Source organism: Asterias rubens, chromosome 3 (assembly GCF_902459465.1).
Source record: "Asterias rubens chromosome 3, eAstRub1.3, whole genome shotgun sequence".
NCBI lineage: Eukaryota > Metazoa > Echinodermata > Asteroidea > Forcipulatida > Asteriidae > Asterias > Asterias rubens.
In genome coordinates this window covers 16994214-17013108 of record NC_047064.1, presented here as the reverse complement: position 1 = coordinate 17013108, position 18895 = coordinate 16994214, and the positions used below count along the sequence as shown (strand labels likewise).

At 39.8% G+C, this 18895-nt stretch overlaps 2 protein-coding genes and 1 long non-coding RNA gene across 3 annotated transcripts; all 3 read right to left on the bottom strand.

Moving 5' to 3' along the window:
- Window positions 1–682: 682 nt before the first annotated feature.
- Window positions 683–9019, bottom strand: LOC117288111 (di-N-acetylchitobiase-like). The gene is made up of 7 exons (XM_033768810.1): window positions 8658–9019; window positions 7988–8126; window positions 6922–7124; window positions 5723–5882; window positions 4123–4220; window positions 2866–3015; window positions 683–1947 (listed from the first exon to the last, which is right to left on the bottom strand). The coding sequence occupies exons 1-7, from the start codon at window positions 8832–8834 to the stop codon at window positions 1750–1752; spliced, it is 1125 nt and encodes a 374-aa protein (XP_033624701.1). The 5' UTR covers window positions 8835–9019; the 3' UTR covers window positions 683–1749.
- A 169-nt stretch (window positions 9020–9188) lies between these two features.
- LOC117288374 lies at window positions 9189–10861 on the bottom strand. The gene is made up of 2 exons (XR_004518877.1): window positions 9591–10861; window positions 9189–9377 (listed from the first exon to the last, which is right to left on the bottom strand). It is a non-coding gene; the product is annotated as an uncharacterized LOC117288374 (long non-coding RNA).
- A 1497-nt stretch (window positions 10862–12358) lies between these two features.
- Window positions 12359–18641, bottom strand: LOC117287721 (di-N-acetylchitobiase-like). Its single transcript, XM_033768221.1, has 7 exons — window positions 18450–18641; window positions 17369–17507; window positions 15883–16085; window positions 14800–14959; window positions 14008–14105; window positions 13074–13271; window positions 12359–12811 (listed from the first exon to the last, which is right to left on the bottom strand). The coding sequence occupies exons 1-7, from the start codon at window positions 18621–18623 to the stop codon at window positions 12620–12622; spliced, it is 1164 nt and encodes a 387-aa protein (XP_033624112.1). The 5' UTR covers window positions 18624–18641; the 3' UTR covers window positions 12359–12619.
- Window positions 18642–18895: the final 254 nt, after the last annotated feature.

Sequence of the window (18895 nt, the reverse complement as noted above, 5' to 3'; positions counted from 1 at the left end):
TACAATGAATTGCTCAGACGTCTCAAAATGCCGCGTACATTTGAATTCCTCAGACTATAGAGACAGTTTCTATGTCAAAAGTAATAGGTGTTAGATTTTAATACTGTCTGGTACAATGACTTGATCAGCCGTTTCAAAATACCGCGCACATTTGCCATTCCACAGACTATTATAGCCTATGGACAGTTGCTGTGTCAATAATGGTGTTAGATTTGATTACTGTTATGGTACAATGACTTGCTCAGTTGTCTAAAATAACCGCTTAAACTTTAACCTCAGATTATAGACGATGTGACCTCTGACGTCACTCGAAAACCATAACATGATTCGCGCGCATGCCGCCGGGCAAAACCTTCATATTTTGGCGGCCAGCTAGAAAGTGCACGCAATCTTACCATGACTAACGCGTCTTTTTGCCCGGCGAAACATCGTCTATAGAGTCATTTGCTATGTCAGATGGTTCGGGGCAGGCCTTTGCATTATTATAGCAACATCCAGTATTAGTAAACCCATTCAGATTTGTGTATGGGTGTTCACCGTCTCTTTCGTAACTACATCAAACTTCCCCGAATCTGTGACACAGGAACTGTCCTGCTAGTCTGAAGAATTCAAATTTTAGAATTGCCATACACAAAAGTACTCCTGATTTTTTTTTTTTTTTTTAAGGATTCCCTTCATTGAATTGAATTCGAAGAAAAACATTTCCCAATTAAAAAAGCATTACGACAGTGGGAGTTCCGTCGTGCATAAAAAGAAATTGCTAACCGTTCTCCCGAATTCCCACAAATATATACTACTAGGTGAAGACAAAAGATATACCTGACATACAGTGGTGAGAATCACCTCTTTAAACCATGCTCCCTAGTGAGTATACAGCCAGCCCCAACAACAATATGCGCTACTATCATCATAAGAACCACCTCTGCCCTCACAGGTAACCATTTACACATGGGTAGAGTAAAGCAATTATAGGTGTCTTGCTCAAAGACTGAGTGTCGGGATTCGAACCCACACTCTGATGAACAGAAACACCATTTGAATGAAGCTTTGCATGGTGATGTGGGGATAAGGGCCTGCTATGAATAAATACATAAATAGTAAACTTGCAAGTACAACCTATGTTGTCTTTTCCCCCATTTTATTTTGTATGCAAAATGGCGGCCATATTGAATTTTGAAATATTTAAAATGTAAAATGTACAAACCTTTAACTTTCAGCCAAATTTGGGCTGAATCGGTCTCTTAATTTTCTAGATGTCAATTTAAGTTTTGTTATATGGTTTCAGGGGAAAAACGGCGGCCATTTTTTTAACCCCAAAATGCACTTTCGCCGGGTCAACATTGTATACACCACCCTGATTCATGATCAGCATGTCCTACTTCACATTTTAATATAAACATATTGAGGGGAGCAAACAGAGTAAGGTAAAAATGTTTTTAAGCATTTTGGCACTGTGGAGCTTAGACTAATATAATAAAAATCATTTGGGTGAGTGTTGGCTCTGAAAAGAGCTGTTTTAGTCTCGACGTTTTGAGCACTATACTTTGCTCCTTTTCAGCAGTATGCTCCGCTTCTTTCTCCTGAAGACGAGCAGAGTATGCTCGAAACGTCAAGACCAATACCCCCTCAACATAGTTTATTACAAAGTTGTACCCGCAAGTTTACTATTTTTTTATTATTTTTTTTTATAGTACCGTGGCTTGAGTTCGGTGCTCTCATTTGCTCGGCCACGACATTCTTTTGTTGATATTACATAAAAAAGGTGTTGATGGCATCCCACATTGCCTTTGTGAGAGCTTTTGCTTCCGGGTCGTCCGAATAATCCAAGCAATCCGCTTGAAACATTGACACGCCACGGAGCTGGAAGGATTTGGCGTTGTTGTAGCGGAGCATCAGGCTTTCTGGGTCGTCGTACCACAGTTGATGAATGTGACCCGTAGTGGGATTCTGTGAAACAAAACGGGGAAAAAGTTATAGTAACCTGTGGTTTCGTGTAGTTACCTGCCTTCAAGGGCTCCAATTTAAAGCAATTGGACACTTTCGGTACCAAAGGCCCACACTTCGTGTATCACAACTTATGTATCAAATAACAAACCTGTGAAAATTTAGGCTCAATCGGTCACGGAGTCGGGAGAAAATAACGGGAAAACCCACTCTTGTTTTCGCACGTTTCGCCGTGTCATGACACGTGGTTACTATAAATCCGTAATTCTCGATGTCGAGAATTGATAATTGTTCCAAAAAGTAAAGCATTTCATGAAACAAAACCAATACCTTCTTTAAACCCTGTAAGTTATTTGTAAATCTGTTAACTTTTATTTATTTTTCTGTTCCGAAAGTGCGTAATGGCTTTAAGTTGTCTAGTTGTTTAATGCCATTGTCTCATTCAAAATCCAGTGCATGGGATATTATGTTATACATGAATCAATCTGAACATGGAATGCAGGTATGGAGTAAATATGCCTTTCATTTTTTCACAGGTTTCGGGGAAGTACTAAAACAGTGCTAAAAAAACATTGGTGTGAATGGGTAAATAACCAAAATGAATGTTCTCTGTCCCCGATGCAAATTTCCATCTATTAAGTTATGGACAAGTTGAAAGTTTTCAAGGACCAGTAAAACATCATTGGACATAATATGTTTGATACAAAACCATACTTGAAAATATATTCCTAAAAACAAACATACCTTACAACTGTTTTCGACACAATAGAAACCTTTAACAGATTGGAAGCCATTTCCTCTAACTTTGTTACCCTTTTAAAACCACACATTTGAAACCACAACAATCATAGGAAATTGATAGATCTCTGGGTGCTTGAAAAGGGGAGAGTCACAGACAATGATCTTAAAAAATGTCTTTACCAAATAATTGAAGAATGGCGATCCATACGTTTCATTGAAGATTCGACCAGTCGTAGAATTCTTCAACAGCTGTGTAATAATTTTATAATTCACACTTCTCTTTGTCACGTCATATTCATCTTGTTGACCATTCACATTACAAATGTTGTCCTATAAAGCAACACAAATAAATATTTTGTGAGTGAACTTAATCCCATATAAATGGCTGACCGTGTTAGTCGACGAGGTGAAAGGAAAACCACGCAACTTCGAGTGATACCTGTGTGAATCATTTATAACAAGCGGTTACAAACGCTTTTTAAAGACCAACCCGACCTATCCAATTGGCAACGTGTTCCTTAAAACGTAGGGGTTCCTATTATCAATAACACAGGGTACATGTTAAGTCGGGAAGTCACAATAGTGTGAACAAAAACTTAGGTGTCCAGTGCCTTTAAAGACACTGGACACCTTTGATAATTGTCAAATATCAGTCTTCTCACTACTACCTCGCTTAGGGTATCTCAACATATGCACAAAATAACAAACCTGTGAAAATTTGAACTCAATTGGTCGTCGAAGTTGCGAGATATTAATGGAAGAAAATCCACCCTTGTCACACGAAGTTGAGTGCTTTCAGATGCTTGATTTCGGGACCTCAAAATCTAATTCTGAGGTCTCGAAATCAAATTCAAATATTTTAGAGGAAAAATACTTCTTTCTCGAAAACTACGTTACTTCAAAGGGAGCCGTTTCTCACAATATTATTATTATTATTATTATAGGTTTTCTCGGTCAAATTCGGCAAATGAGCAGCCAATTTCATTTTCATGCGTTCGAATTAAAGCTGTTTTGCCTCTCCAGTTGTTACGTTTCAAATTCAGAATTCGGCCATTCAATTTCGTTTAATGAATTGTTAAATTGAATGGTTATTTTGTTAAATCGAATGACGCAACATTACATTTGACTAATCATAAAGCGAAATCGAATTACCCTTTTCAGTAGCATTCGATTTCGCGCGAAATAGAATAGCTTGATGGTTAAATTGGCTGCTCTTTTTCCGAAAGTGGCCGAGAAAATCTATATTATTATTTTTAAATTTTAATATCAACAGATGTCCATTCTTGCTACCAAGTAAGTTGTTGTGCTAACAACTATTTTGAGTAATAGTGTCCGGTTCCTTTTTAAAAGCAATTCAGATACATTAACAACATGATTAACTGGCTTGGGGAAATTGAACGGACCAATGAAAGGAAGCCCTATAACCTAAAGCCGTACCTTTAGGAGATGAGTGCAGGTGTAGTCGAAGCCATACCATGGTACTGCAGCTACCAATTTACTGGCGGGAATCCCAGCCGCTTGGAAAGCCTCTATGCCTAAGAAAAAAATTTATCAGGAATTATTCGTCACGGGAATTATTAATCACAGACAATCATGGGCGTCAATCAGGGGGGGGGGGCAGGGGGACATGTCCCCACCTTTTGGAGGGTGGGGGACACAATATCAAATGTCCCCCCACCTTTTTGACCACCTTTATCACGAAGCCCAAGTTTTGCACTGTGTAAGACGAAACCCTGTGTCCCTATATGGGCATTAATCCTGTGGGCAAAGGATGACACAATATCCCCTCTCTAAATTGGCCCTAGATTGCATCACAGAGCATCTAATATGCAAAATTTTCCTAGGCCCTTAATCGGGCCCACGCCCCGAGCCCTTAATCGGGCCCGCACCCCAAGCCGTAACGGCTTCTCACACGCATGCTCCAACGTTGACAGATTTGCACCTCCCCCTTGAAAGAGTGGAAGGGACGTGTACCCCACCCCTACCCCACCCCATCCCATTTTCGAAGGGTGGGGGACACAGTATCAATGTTCCCCGGTGTCGTTTGACCACCTTTATTATGAAAATCGTGTTTTGCACCGAGGAACTGTGGAGCACTGGAACACAAATATTCACACAGCTCATTGTTCTATTTCGTTTGCCATTTGGCCGCTAAATGGCCTAAAGATTGCACCACAGAGCATCTACAAATACAAAATTTTCCCGGGCCCTTCAGCGGGCCCGGACCCATGCCGTAAAGGTTTCGCTCTCACGTGCTCACTATTTGACAGTATTTTCCCCTAAAACTTGGTTCATAGATCCGCACTTGAAGATGTTGTCAACCCAAAAGGTTTTACTGCTGCTCACATTTTACAGATGTTCTGTTCCGTTCTGTATGCCTCTTATTGGCCTAAGATTGCACCACAGAGCATCTAGAATGCAAAATTTTCCCGGCCCCTTAAGCGGTTTATTTGTAGAGTATCTTTTGTATCTGGTCTAATATCATATTCAATGAATTGCAGTATTACTTTAAGTTTGATATTGGATAGTAATGTTTGTACAGCGAGTATCTCGATGTTGCTTTTTTCACAGAACTCGGGAATGTAACTGAGTAACAATTTAACAAAGCACTTCAATACACATCGGTGTATAAGGGTACAAACAAAATTATGTTCTTTATCCCTGATGAAACACAGGTAAGAAGACATTAATGACCCTTTACGAATCCACGGCTTCGGCTTTGGTATTCGGCTTCGGGCTCCGTTCGCTGGTCTGAAACCCTGGTGAGCACGTACGCAAAGCACGCGCATTTTGCCAAAACAACTGCGAGGGCCACGCTAGCCCGAACCGAATCTGGAACCGAAACTGTGGCTTCCTAAAGGGCATATATAGGGTGCGTTCGTTTAGCTTCCCTGGGTCGACCCCGGTGTGTGACGTTTTGTTTTCCAGGACAAACGTGTGCAGATAGTTACCCACGTTCGTCCTGGAAAAAAAAAACGCCACACACCGGGGATGACCCAGTGAAACTAAACGAACGCACCCACTTATTTATACGAACCCTGTTTAACAAGGTTGATCCCATCATTGGATATGGCGTGTTCAGAACCTCCTGACATACCATAGTCCATGATGACCAGAAAATCACACAAGGAAGCTAACTTGTTGTAGTCGTAGCAACGACCGTAACCACATGGAGCGTGGGGAGTATCAAGCGTTATCTATTGCAGAACACAATTCAACATTTCAACATGAAATGTCCAAGTAAACAAATTAACGTTCGATTTTTGCCTACATTCCATTTGAGGAAAAGCCACAAAATTATCCTACACGTAAAATCAGTTGTTTTGAACTGAAAAGTTTATGGTGAGGCCTACAATTAAAGGCATGCTTTCTTGATAATTGTGTATTGATTGGTACTTATTTGATCAGATGACGGTCAGAATTGATGTTTTGTGTGGGTAGGGGTTGATGTGCAGAGAGAGAGAGAGAGACTAAGGCCGTGTCCGAAACGACGACTTCGGCTACAGCTACGTCTAGATCAGCGCGTCTACCAGTGTTGAAGAATAGGCAGACGCGCGCGATCTAGCCGTAGCTGCAGCCGAAGTCGCCGTTTCGGACACGGCCTAATACTGGGGGTAGAATGTATGCGCGTAGGGGACGAGAGGACGCGTTAATGTGCCAATAAATATAATACAACTTTTACCGTCAAGGCACTGGACACTATTGGTAATTACCCAAAATAATTATTAGCATAAAACCTTACTTGGTAACGAGTAATGTGGAGCTAATCATAGTATAAAAGGCTCCCTCTGAAGTAACGTAGTCGAGAAAGAAGTAATTATCCACTAAAATATTTGAATTTGACTTCGAAACCACATAATTAGATTTTGAGGTCTCGAAATCAAGCATCTGAAAGCATCAAACATTGTGTGACAATGGTGGTTTATCTTTCATTATTATCATGCACATTCGACAACTAATTGAGCTCAAATTTTCAAAGGTTTGTTATTTTATGTATATGCTGAGATACATCAAGTGAGAAGACTGGTTTTTGACCACTACCAATAGTCCAGTGTCTTTAAGGGATACGTTTGGTATCACTTAAACTAAAATTAACTAAAATTATCAGTAACTAAAATGAAGATCTGATGTATAAATTATATGAAAAGGAGCATCATGATGAATGACCTGGACAAAGCAGTCAATGGAAAGAAAAAACAATAGACAATTCAATGAGGTTCGATGAAGAATACCGACCTGTGTATAGGGATTTACAGCACGGAATGCCTGGACTGTTTCATTTACCAACGCAGTAAGCAGCTCGGACCTACTCGGGCTTAGAGGCTTCTCAAAGTCGATGTTTATGCCATCCGTGTGTTGTTTAGTGGCCAACTCGACCTGCTGTTTCACCCAGACGCTGCGATGTGTCGCGTTCGATAGTTGACTTAACGGGTAGTCCGCTAAGAAAACAACCATAAAAACAACCGGAATAATGGGTCAAATATTAGGAGAATCAGAACATAAGAAAACAAATCACTCATCTAATTTCTAATAACAATTTCATCACAAAGATCGACAAGCATAACAGAATTACAAAGAGCGTTAAGAAAGCTCAGTTGGAGATTTTGTGTGTGCTCCCTCCCCCTCCCCCCGCCCCAGCCCACCCCCAGCCACCCCCAGTCACCCCCAGCCACCCCCAGCCACCCCGGCCACACCTCCATCCCCGTAGGTTATTCCCCCTCGATCATTTATGGCGAACCCTTTTCATAGGTTATCCTGATAGCGCCCTCTACTAAATCCTCCTTCAGACTATGTTAATATCTCATAATGGCACAGAACATCCAGAGGACAGATTTTCATATGATACCGGTGTGGCAGGAGATCTTTCCCCTGGAGATTTGGTGCCCCCCCCCCATACGTCAAACCGTGTGCAAGCTTCTCCTGACAGCGCCCTCTTTTAAAGCTCCTCCTCCAGCCCATGTTCATTCCCCATATTGGAGACAGAATCACCGACAGACAAATTTCCCCAAGACATCAAGACTCCCAGCGAGGTCGCAGGTTCAAGTGCCACTCTAAGTTGTTCTTTTATAACCCTGACAACTCATTTTACATTTCATTAAATTTAGGATTTTAGTTAGTTATTTATTCTAATAATACTGAGGCCGTTTCCGAATCGTCAGCTACGGCTATCTGCTACGACTGTGCGCAAGACGTCATATACTTCAACGCATGATGACAACACTATTCAGCCATAGCCGTTAAGCTGTAGACGTCAATCCGGACTCGGCCTATAAGTGATGGGCTGTCCTAAATTGGAACTCACCGAACATGACAAGTCTAATACCCTTGGAGTGAGCGTGGCACATCACATCCGGGGTATACGGACCGAAAAGTGCGACAGTTGTTATGTAAGACCAGTCATACGCCATCCAGTTCTCGTTTGTGACTTGAAATACGAAGAGCTGCAATTTATAATAAATTGACAATATCACAACATTATGCATGAGCAACAAACCTGTGAAAATTAAGGCGCAATTGGTCATTGAATTTGCATGAAAGAAAGAAAGAAAAAAACATTCTAATTGTTGCGAAGAAAAAAACATTTTAATTGTTGCATAATACTTTGTGACGCATGGAAATAGACTTCTGCCGAAGTATTTTATTTTGAGACGAAAAAACCTACATTACTTCAGATGGAGCAGTTTCTCACAATGTTTTACACATCAATAGCTCTCCGTCGCTCGCTACTAAAAACTGATTCGTATGATTTCAATTATTTTATGTAACATTACCAACGGGTCCATGACCTTTAAAGAGGCTTGGTGTGATTGCATTGGCAAGTGAAAATAACCGACGATTCAGTTCTGTATTCGGAGGTCAAACGTTTCAGTGGTTAGCAACCAATTTAGTGTTTATATGAGTTGGTGATAATAAGCAAAAATATACAAACAATGATATGCAGTTATCATGAAACAAGTTATACTAATTCTTACCTCTTTCTGCGGCGTTTTCGTAATGAAATTACAAAGTTTCGGATCCTTACACGGGCATGGATCAACCTTATGCATGAAGCAGTTTGTCCCCGTAAAAACAGCGAGGAGAACCGCTAGCAGCAAAACACTACTGTAGCTGTACATGATGAGAGATTTGCAACCTGATGAGGCAGCCATTTTTAGTTGTGATATGAGCTATATGAGACCCAAAGGATCATTGTGTAGTTCAGTGTGTGAGTCTGTCATGCGAATCCAACCGCATTGTTCACTACAACAGGACTACTATGCGTTATTAGAAGTAGCAGGAACATGAAGCAATGACCTTGCTCTATACTATAATAATAACAACAACAATATTTTACTCCGGGCAGAAACTTTACAAGTACACTGTACATACAACAAAACATATTTTAAGAAACGAATACGTTAGTAGGATGCACGAGAGTGTATACACGTAAATGCACTGTCGCCCAAAAAGTGTGTCACCCAAACCCCAGAAAAGCAAGGAAGAAGTAATTAAACCAAACTTAATTATCATTTTCCATTTTAGTCTGGAACATTTATTTCTCATTCGATATAATAATAAATGTGACGCTTTGTGCATTTCCCCCATTTGGGCCTCCATGGGGGAAAAAACGAGGAAAAATGTGCCGTGCGGCGTTCCTATAGTTTATTTACGAAAACACTTTTGTCATTGTAACTTTCGTGCTGTGTGCCTACCTCAATGTAGTCTTGGTTCAAGACTCTCCTGGATTTGTCACAAGAGGGCGCGCTATCACCCCAACGCGCTATCAACCACGAACCGCTATCACAGGAGAACCGCTATCACAGGATAGCGGTTCTCCTGTGATAGCGGTTCGTGGTTGATAGCGCGTTGGGGTGATAGCGCGCCCTCTTGTGACAAATCCAGGAGAGTCTTGAACCAAGACTAACCTCAATGGTGCATGTGACTTAATATTTATCGCATGGGAGTTACTCGAATAACCTACGTGACCTTTAGTGTGTAGACTATTTTAGGGGCTTTGAAAGGGAAAAGTGTTTACATTTCAACCCATGTGAAATATCACACGATCCGCCCATTTTTAAAGGAACCTTTTAAAGAAACTGGACACTATTGGTGATTACTCAAACTAGCTGTTATACAAACTTACTTAGTAACGAGCAATGGAGAGTTGTTGCATAAAAACAATTGGGGGGAAAAATATCTTGGGGTAAGTTTTAAAGCAATGTTGGTCAACAGCAAAATTAAGATTAAACTTTGTTGCCTGAATCGGTAATCGTGGCACTTCGGTAATCGTTGTCATGTAAAGGTTTCATGCATCACGATATATTTATTGTACAGCCAATAAAGTATACCAGACAGTTTATGGAAAACAAATAAATCTGCCCACAAAGGTAGCTTAATATAAAAAATAAAAAACAATACCCTTTTCACACGAAGTTATGTGCTTTCAGATGTCTCGTCTATAGTCTTCATCATTTCATAAGTTCATATTATTTCCTCAACCACTATAAGCTATTTTGACAATTTATACATCATGTGAAAGGGCTTTTAACTCACAAAAAATGGATGGGTTGGTGACCTTTTTCTTGACCTTTTGATTTGTCTAAGCCGAAAGTGACTGTTACAATGCTTTGAAAAGGCGTTATTTATTGTTTTTTGTTGTTGAAATGTACACCCTTTGTTGCTTTACCATCATATAATTAGTCTGCGAAGGTCTGGTTAAAAATAAAAATACCGATGACGTCACCAAAAATAAAAACATATAAAAATACACTTTTTCTAGAAGCAGGTGGCAGAGTTTATGTTAATTATTTCGAAATTGATATACATAATGTCTTTCATAAGATCAACATTGGTATATAGACCGACAGCTGTGTGAGTCTGTCATGCGAATCCAACCGTATTGCTGTTCAATATTGTTCACTACGACAGGACTACTACGCGTTATTAGAAGTAGCAGGAACATGGAGCAATGACTTTGCTCTATACTATAATAATAACAACAACAACAATATTTATTTGGGCAGAAACTTCACAGGGGCTTTGCACGCAATTGTTGGGAACATCACCTATGCGTGTCAGATATGCTATAAGTAAAGTGGCTTGGGCGGGTGTGTGTTTTGAAGCCAGTGGACACTACTGGTAATAATTGTCAAAGACTAGCCTTCACAGTTGGTGTATCTCAACATATGCATAAAATAACAAACCTGTGAAAATTTGAGCTCAATCGGTCATCGAACTTGCGAGATAATAATGAAAGAAAAAACCACCCTTGTCACACGAAGTTGTGTGTGTTTAGATGGTTGATTTTGAGACCTCAAGTTCTAAACCTGAGGTCTCGAAATCAAATTCGTTGAAAATTACTTCTTTCTCGAAAGCTATGGCACTTCAGAGGGAGCCGTTTCTCACAATGTTTTATACCATCAACCTCTCCCCATTACTCGTCACCAAGAAAGGTTTAATGCTAATAAATATTTTGAGTAATTACCAAGAGTGTTCACTGCCTTTAAGCATTCTAAATACTAAGTGTAGTTCTGAGTACAAAATAAGCCTACAAAATGTAGTGCTTGGACTATATAGCACACGTGCACACCTTGTTTTACAGCGTTGATTTTGTTTTTACAGAACAGGGTATTGTCCCTCTGCACTAAGCAACAAAGGATCGTACACTAATGTATAAAATATATGGGGATACAGGGCCTATAAATAAGAACGAACCCCCAAGTGGTTCACTCCGAATGCAGGCACTGGACACATCTTTGGTAATTGACTAGGACCAGTTTTCTATGAAAATGTGGGTTCAGTTGGTCATCGAAGTCGGAAAAACAAATGAAAGAAAAAACACCCTTTTGCACATGTGTGTTTTCAGATGCCCCCAAAATATTAAAAGACTTTAGGCCTGAAGCTTTTTAATATTCCAATAAGATATTAAAGCGCTAACCTACTAATTTCCCCTGTTTGCACTCGATAGAGGATGCACATTTATTTATGCCCCTGTCCTGGGGTCAATTAATTCACATAGATGTTCCTCTTATGACTAAAGTCGTACGACTAAAGCATTACGGTACTTTTTGTAATACAAAACACAATGCCCACAGAATTACATTAAAGACACTGGACACTATTGGTAATTGTCTAAGACTATTCTTCACAGTTGGTGTATCTCAACATTTGCATAACATAACAAACCTGTGAAAATTTGAGCTCAATCGGCCGTCGAAGTTGCGAGATATTAATGAAAGAAAAAAAAACATTTCGCACCATGGTCTCACTAAGTTGTGTGCTTTCAGATGCTTGATTTCGAGACCTCAGGTCTCGAAATCAAATTCGTTGAAAAAAACTTCTTTCTCGAAAACTACGTTACTTCAGAGGGAGCTGTTTCTCACAAAGTTTTACACTATCAACCTCTCCCCTTTACCCGTAATCAAGAAAGGTCTTATGATAATAATTATTTTGAGTAACTACCAATATTGTCCACTGCCTATAAACTTACACCATTTGAAGAGTAGAAAGCTTACTTTAAAATATTACTCACTGAGGTGCTGTAGTTTTTGAGAAATGAGAACAACAATGTAACGAAAACACGTTTTACATGCTAAACGATTTTTGTCTCCTGAGACGAAAAATTATTTATGTGACTTGTTTTACTAATTCCTCAAAAACTACAGCACCTCAGCAAGTAATATTTTAAGGGGAAGCTTTCTATAGAATATTGTCTTCAAATTGTGTGAGTTTAATGTAAATTATGTTGAAATTGTGTTTTGTGTCCAACACAACGTACCAAGACCCTTTAAGAAGTTGTTACAAACTTTTAAGTCTTGTCCTAAGTGAGGACGAGCAACTCGTCCTTACTCGAGATAAGACTAGTCTTCTGACATAAAACTCTTTGTGAAATCCAACCCGGATCCGATTAAATTAAGTGAGTAATACACCAAAGAAACAATAAGCTAAATTATTATTACATGAAAAAGGTTTTGATAGCATCCCACATTGCCTTTGTAAGAGCTTTTGCTTCCGGGTCGTCCGAATAATCCAAGCAATCCGCTTGCCACATTGAGACGCCACGGAGCTGGAAGGATTTGGCGTTGTTGTAGCGGAGCGTCAGGCTTTCTGGGTCGTCGTACCACAGTTGGTGAATGTGACCCGATACCTGTATAATATAACACAGAAAATTACCCATATACACCGATGTGTGTTAGCACTGTATAAACTTTGTATAAAGTCACACTTGTTCACATACACTTATATTGGGTTTAATTTAACAATATGTTTGTGTATTCTTCATTTTCATTAATTTGTATAATGTGATTTCTTTTCGTTTAGGCGCCTTGCTCGCTTTTCTGGAGAAGTGCGCGTTATAAATCCATATTATTATTTAATTATTATTACAATGATCATCTTAAAGTCTTTACCAAGTGATTGAAGAATGGCGACCCATACGTTTCATTGAAGATTCGACCGGTCGTAGAATTCTTCAATAGCTGTGTAATACGCTTATACACAACTTGGACGCGCGACCCGTACTTCTGCACACCTCTCTTTGTCATGACGTCATTTGCTGTCACGATGCCATTTTCATCTTGTGGAGCATTATAAGAACATATGTTGTCCTAAAAGAAAAAAAAAGAGAACAAAAATGTTGTTAGCAAAAAGATAACCACACAGCAGAACAACCCTTTTCTATTAACTGTTGGTAAGTTCTTTTCATGGCTGAGTGAAAACAAAACAAAAAAAGTATTTTTAACCCACTGTGAACTCGTTTTAAAGCATCGAGGGATTTTGGCTTTCTCGAAAGAAAGAAAATACAGGAACAGTTCTCCTGTTTCCCAACACAAAGATGTCAACTGAAACTTTCACAGTTGACATGTTAACTACTGAAAAGTTTGCCAATAAATAAGAAATATTATTGTAAAAAGTGGAGAGCAATTGAAGGGGATAACACATTGTAGGAAGCGGCTCCCTCTGAAGTAACACAGTGTTGGGGAAAGAGACAAGTTTTCACTCATATTAAAATAGTTCGTGCCTTTTGCCTCTGTAGTCATCTGAGAGAACACAAATTTGTGCAACAAGGGTTTGTAGGATTTGAGGCATTTCAATTGCATGGTGAGTTATCAATGTATATTTGGTTTACGGTAACACCATGTGTGTATCTACTTGCCAGATTGAGTTTGTTCTTTAGAGAACAAGGGTGTTTTTATTTCATTATTTTCTTGCAAATCCGATGACCAATTGAGTCAAAATGTTCACAGATAAATTATTGTTTGTATGCATATGTTGGGATACACCAAGTCAGAATACTGGTGTTTGACAATCACCAAAAGGCGTCAAGTGTCTTTAAAGCCGTACCTTTAGGAGATGAGTGCAGGGGAAGTCGTAGCCATACCATGGCACTGCAGTAACCAATTTACTGGCGGGAATGCCTTCCTTTAAGAATGCCTCCCAGCCTGTAGTATGAGAAGAAGAAAACAATTAAGAGTGACTACAAAACTCGAGGAAAATGCCCTGGAAGCTCAACTTGCTCCTGGATCATGTTGGACTACTCGTTGGGTTGTTGACTAATTTGAAAAGCCTAATACAGTGTACCATAATGTATGGTTCGTATTTAACAAACGTCTGCCTGACATGAGGAAGCCATTGGCAGTCCTGAAGTGACAAGGTAGAATGTAAAAACGGTTGTTCAGAACAAACCAAAACTTTGGTCATGCAAATGATGTGGCTTTAAGCAAACCAGAAGCCGTAGGAATTGCGTTGGGCTAAGCTTGTTGATTTATGAAGTCCAAACTTAATACCTGGACTCAAAGAACTCGGCCTAGCGGTTTAGAGCACCGAACTCAAGCTCCGTTGTTTGTGATCAGCAGAGTGTGGGTTCGAGTCCCAGTAACACTTGTCCTTAAAATCAAGACACGTATGCTACTTCGTCCGTTGGATTGGATGTAAAGCCGTTGGTCCCATGTGTTGTGTAACACAGTCGTAAAATAACCCCGCGCACGATGACGTCATCTTGATAGAAAAAGGGTGTATAGCTATTTCCATGACTCCATTTTTAACCAATCAGAGAGGATTCTATGCATGAAGTATATAATTACGTGTTGTTATTACATTGTTGTAAAGGTTAAATACAAGTTATATCATACGAACCCTGTTTAACATAGTTGATGCCGTCATTAGAATGGGCGTCATGGGATGGTCCCACCATGTCGTAGTCCATGATGACCAAAAAGTCACATATGGAAGCTAACTTGACGTAGTCGTAGCAACGACCGTAACCACATGGGGCGTGGGGGACATCAATCGTTATCTGTTGCAGAACAAAAAACAAACAAACATACAATTAAAATAGTTCAACTTGAAATGGCCCATTTGTAAAAACAACCATAAACATTCATGAGATTGTTGTTTTTAAATTAAATTTTTCTACATTACACTTCAGGAAAAGTCACGCCATTGGTCTAACGTAACCTGTTATTATGAACTGATAAGTTTGTGTACATCGAATGAAAGCTTTTTCATTGATCATTGTGTTTTGATTGGTACTGACCAGGATCAAATAACCAGCACCATTGAGGTTTTGTGGGTTGTGCAGTGTGGTTGACACATCACACAGAGGCTAATTTACTGACGGTATTTAAGGTGTGTTTGCGTGTGGGACGTGGGAACGTGATAATGCGCCAACATTAGTACAACATTACGTTTGGTATCACTTAAAGACAGTGGGCACTATTGTTAACTGTCAAATACCAGTCTTTTGACTTGGTGTATCTCAACATCTACATAAAATAACAAACCTAGGTGCAAATTTGAGCTCAATCGGTCGTCGAAGTTGCGAGATAATAATGAAAGAAAAAACACCCATGTCACATGTTGTTGTGTGCTTTCAGATGTATGATTTCGAAACCTCAAATTAATTCTAAATCTGAGGTCTCGAAATCAAATTCGTCGAAAATGAGTTCTTTCTCGAAAACTATGTTACCTCAGAGGGAGCCATTTCTCACAGTGTTTTATACCATCAACAGCTCTCCATTACTCGTTACCAAATAAGATTTCATGTTAATAATTACTTTGAGTAATTACCAATAGAGTCCACTGCCTTTAAACTAAAATTAACACAAAAATTATCACTAACTAAACTGACAATTTGAGGTATAAATGACATGAACAAAGCAGTCAATTGAAAGAACCGGCAATCTACAATTTCACAACCTTTGAATGGAGAATACTGACCTGTGCATGGGGATTTGCGGCACGGAATGCCTGGGCTGTTTCATTTACCAACGCAGTAAGCATCTCGGACCTACTCCGACTGAGGGGTTTCTCAAAGTCGATGTTTATGCCATCCGTGTATTGTTTAGTGGCCAACTCGACCTGCTGTTTCACCCAGACGCTGCGATATGTGACGTTGGATAGTTCGTTTAGCGGGTAGCCCACTAATAATACAATAAAACAAACAACGGAATAATGTGTCAAATTTAGGAGAATCAGAACGTAGGAAAACAAGCACTCAACTATTTTCTAATAACAACCTCATCACAAAAATTTACAAACATTTAACAGAACTACAAAGAGCGTTATGAAAGCTCAGTTGGAGATTTTGGGTGTCCCCCCCCCCCATCTATCCCCCCATCCCGTAGGTTAAAATTGACAAGCTTAAAATAATTACAAAGAGCGTTAGAAAGCCCAGTTTGAGATTGTGTCCCCCGTAGATTTTGTCCCCTCGTACTATTGCGAACTCTGTTCAAAAAATTATCCCGATAATAGCGCCCTTCTTTGAGTAATTCTTAAGCATAGTCTGAATAGCGGATGATTAAAATATCTCATTTTGGTAGAGAATATCCGGAAGACAGATTTCCCTGTGACAGCGGTGTAGCAGGAGATTCGAACACGGTACCCGTAGATTTTGTTCCTCCCATACGGAGAACTGTGTAAACTTCTCCTAATTATAGCGCCCTCTTTTGGTCCCTCCTCCTCCAGCCCATGTTAATTTCCCTATTGGGGACAGAATCTCTGGCGGACATATTTCCCCATGACACAAAGACTCACAGTGAGGTCGCAGGTTCAAGTTCCATTCTATAAGTTGTTCTTTGTTTAAAGGCAGTGGACACTGTTGGTAATTACTCAAAATATCTTTTAGCATAAAACCTTACTTGGTAACGAGTAATGGGGAGAGGTTGATGGTATAAAACATTGTGAGAAACGGCTCCCTCTGAAGTGACATAGTTTTCGAGAAAGAAGTAATTTTCCACGAATTTGATTTCGAGACCTCAAGTTAAGAATTTGAGGTCTCGAAATCAAACATCTGAAAGCACACAACTTTGTGTGACAAGGATGGTTTTTCTTTCATAGTTATCTCGCAACTCCGATGACCAATCGAGCTAAATTTTTCACAGGTTTGTTATTTAATGCATGATGAGATCATGGAGGAATACACCAAGTGAGAAGACTGGATTTTGACAATAACCAATAGTGTCCACTGTCTTTAACCCTGACAATGCATTTCACATTTCTTTCAGTTAGAGGGTTGGAATTAGTTTACCTATTCTTATGTTGAGACCGTATCCGAACTGGCAGCTACGGCTATCGGCTACGACTGTTGTTGAGGACGTCCTATACTTCAACGGACGATGACGTCACGACTCAGCCGTAGCCGTATAGCTGTAGCTACCAACTTGGACTCGGCCTATAAGTTGGGCTGTCCTAAACTGGAACTTACCGGCCCTGATATATCTTGCACCCTTGGAGTGAGCATAGCACATTTCATCCGGGTTATACGCAGCGAAGTTTACCAGAGTTGTTATGTAAGACCAGTCATATTCCATCCAGTTCACGTCTGAGACTTGAAAAACGAAGAGCTGCGATTGAAAACCATCAGAGTATGATAATTCTTTCAACTCATGAACTTTTGTTTTTTAAATCTGACTCTATCTGACAACACTTTAAAAGCCGTGTCTCAAATTGTGAAGGCTTGCAGTTTTCTTACATTTCATTATGGGGATGAGAGCCATAACGTCATGTGAGTTGTGCTTTGATCCTATCAAGTAAATCGCAGATGTCACAATGACTTGAATAAGTCACATCTTCATCACAACTTGTGATTTGTAAGATTTATAATCAAAGACATAGACGACTGTATGAGAGAGATCGGCTGTACCATTGTGTGAGTTTGTCGACTTTCCTTGACGGGAAGATCATCGGCTAAACAAAAAACTTTAAAAAAAATACAAAAAAAAAAAAAATAATAATAATAAACAAACAAACAACACCCAAGCACAACAAAAATAAAATAAAACGAACGAACGGACAAGCAAACAAGCAAATAAACAAACGAACAACAGCCCCAAGTCATAAAACAAGCAAACAAAAACCCCAACAAGAAACCAAAAACAAGCAAACAAACAAACAAACACCCGACTAACAAACAAACAATTAAACAAACAACGCCACCAAACAAACAATGAATCAAACAGACAGTCAAACTGACAGGCAAACAGCCAGACAACGATGTATAGTGGAGCGCCAACCCGTGGACTTTCCTGATGTTGTCTATGGTCCCTTAATCATTTTGGGGGTACTGTCAAATTATCTTGCAAACACAGACATGCAGACAGACAGACACACAAACTTGTGTTGATTCTTGCTAGCACAGACAGACGTACAAACTTCGTTGTGTCTGTCGGGTTCGGCTGGGCATACACAGAAAGACAAGCTTTGTTGTGTCCGTCGGGGTCGGGCTGTCTACATGTCTGTCAATCAACACGAAAGGACATGCGATTAAAGAAAATAGCAAATCCTACCTCTTTCTGCGGAGTTTTCGTGATGAAATTACAAAGTGTCTGATCCTTGCACGGACATGGATCAGCCTTGTGCATGCAGCAGTTTGACCCCGTAAAAACAGCGATGAGAACCGATAACAGCAAAACAGTACTGTAGCTGTACATAGTGAGAGAATTGCAACATGAAACAGCCATTTTTAGTTGTGGTATGAGCTCCATGGCTTACGGGATCCTTGTAGGTTCACTCGTGCGAATCGAACCGTACTGTTTAGGGTAGACCCCATAATCTTGGGTAGGCCTCCTATTGTAGTTGCATAGAGCAACGACCTTGTTCTTTCAACAATAACTGTAGTCAGGCAAAAACTAAAACCTTGAAATATAACGTTCGTAGAACAACAGTTGGGTGCCAAGGAGAGAGAAAATAGAAGTAAACAAAGCTAACTGTCGCAAGCAAGCATGAAGCAAGC

Bases quoted from the DNA above. Each gene is read 5' to 3' on its own strand.
- LOC117288111 (XM_033768810.1), bottom strand. From the start codon at position 8,834: ATGGCTGCCTCATCAGGTTGCAAATCTCTCATCATGTACAGCTACAGT. The intron at 5,883-6,921 runs GTCGGTATTCTT...GTTCTGCAATAG, and splicing joins CTGTAAATCCCTATACACAG to ATAACGCTTGATACTCCCCA. The intron at 4,221-5,722 runs GTTCGTATAAAT...TTTTTTTCTTAG, and splicing joins GATCAACCTTGTTAAACAGG to GCATAGAGGCTTTCCAAGCG.
- LOC117287721 (XM_033768221.1), bottom strand. From the start codon at position 18,623: ATGGCTGTTTCATGTTGCAATTCTCTCACTATGTACAGCTACAGTACT. The intron at 14,960-15,882 runs GTCAGTATTCTC...GTTCTGCAACAG, and splicing joins CCGCAAATCCCCATGCACAG to ATAACGATTGATGTCCCCCA. The intron at 13,272-14,007 runs GTACGGCTTTAA...TTTTTCTTTTAG, and splicing joins CCTGCACTCATCTCCTAAAG to GACAACATATGTTCTTATAA.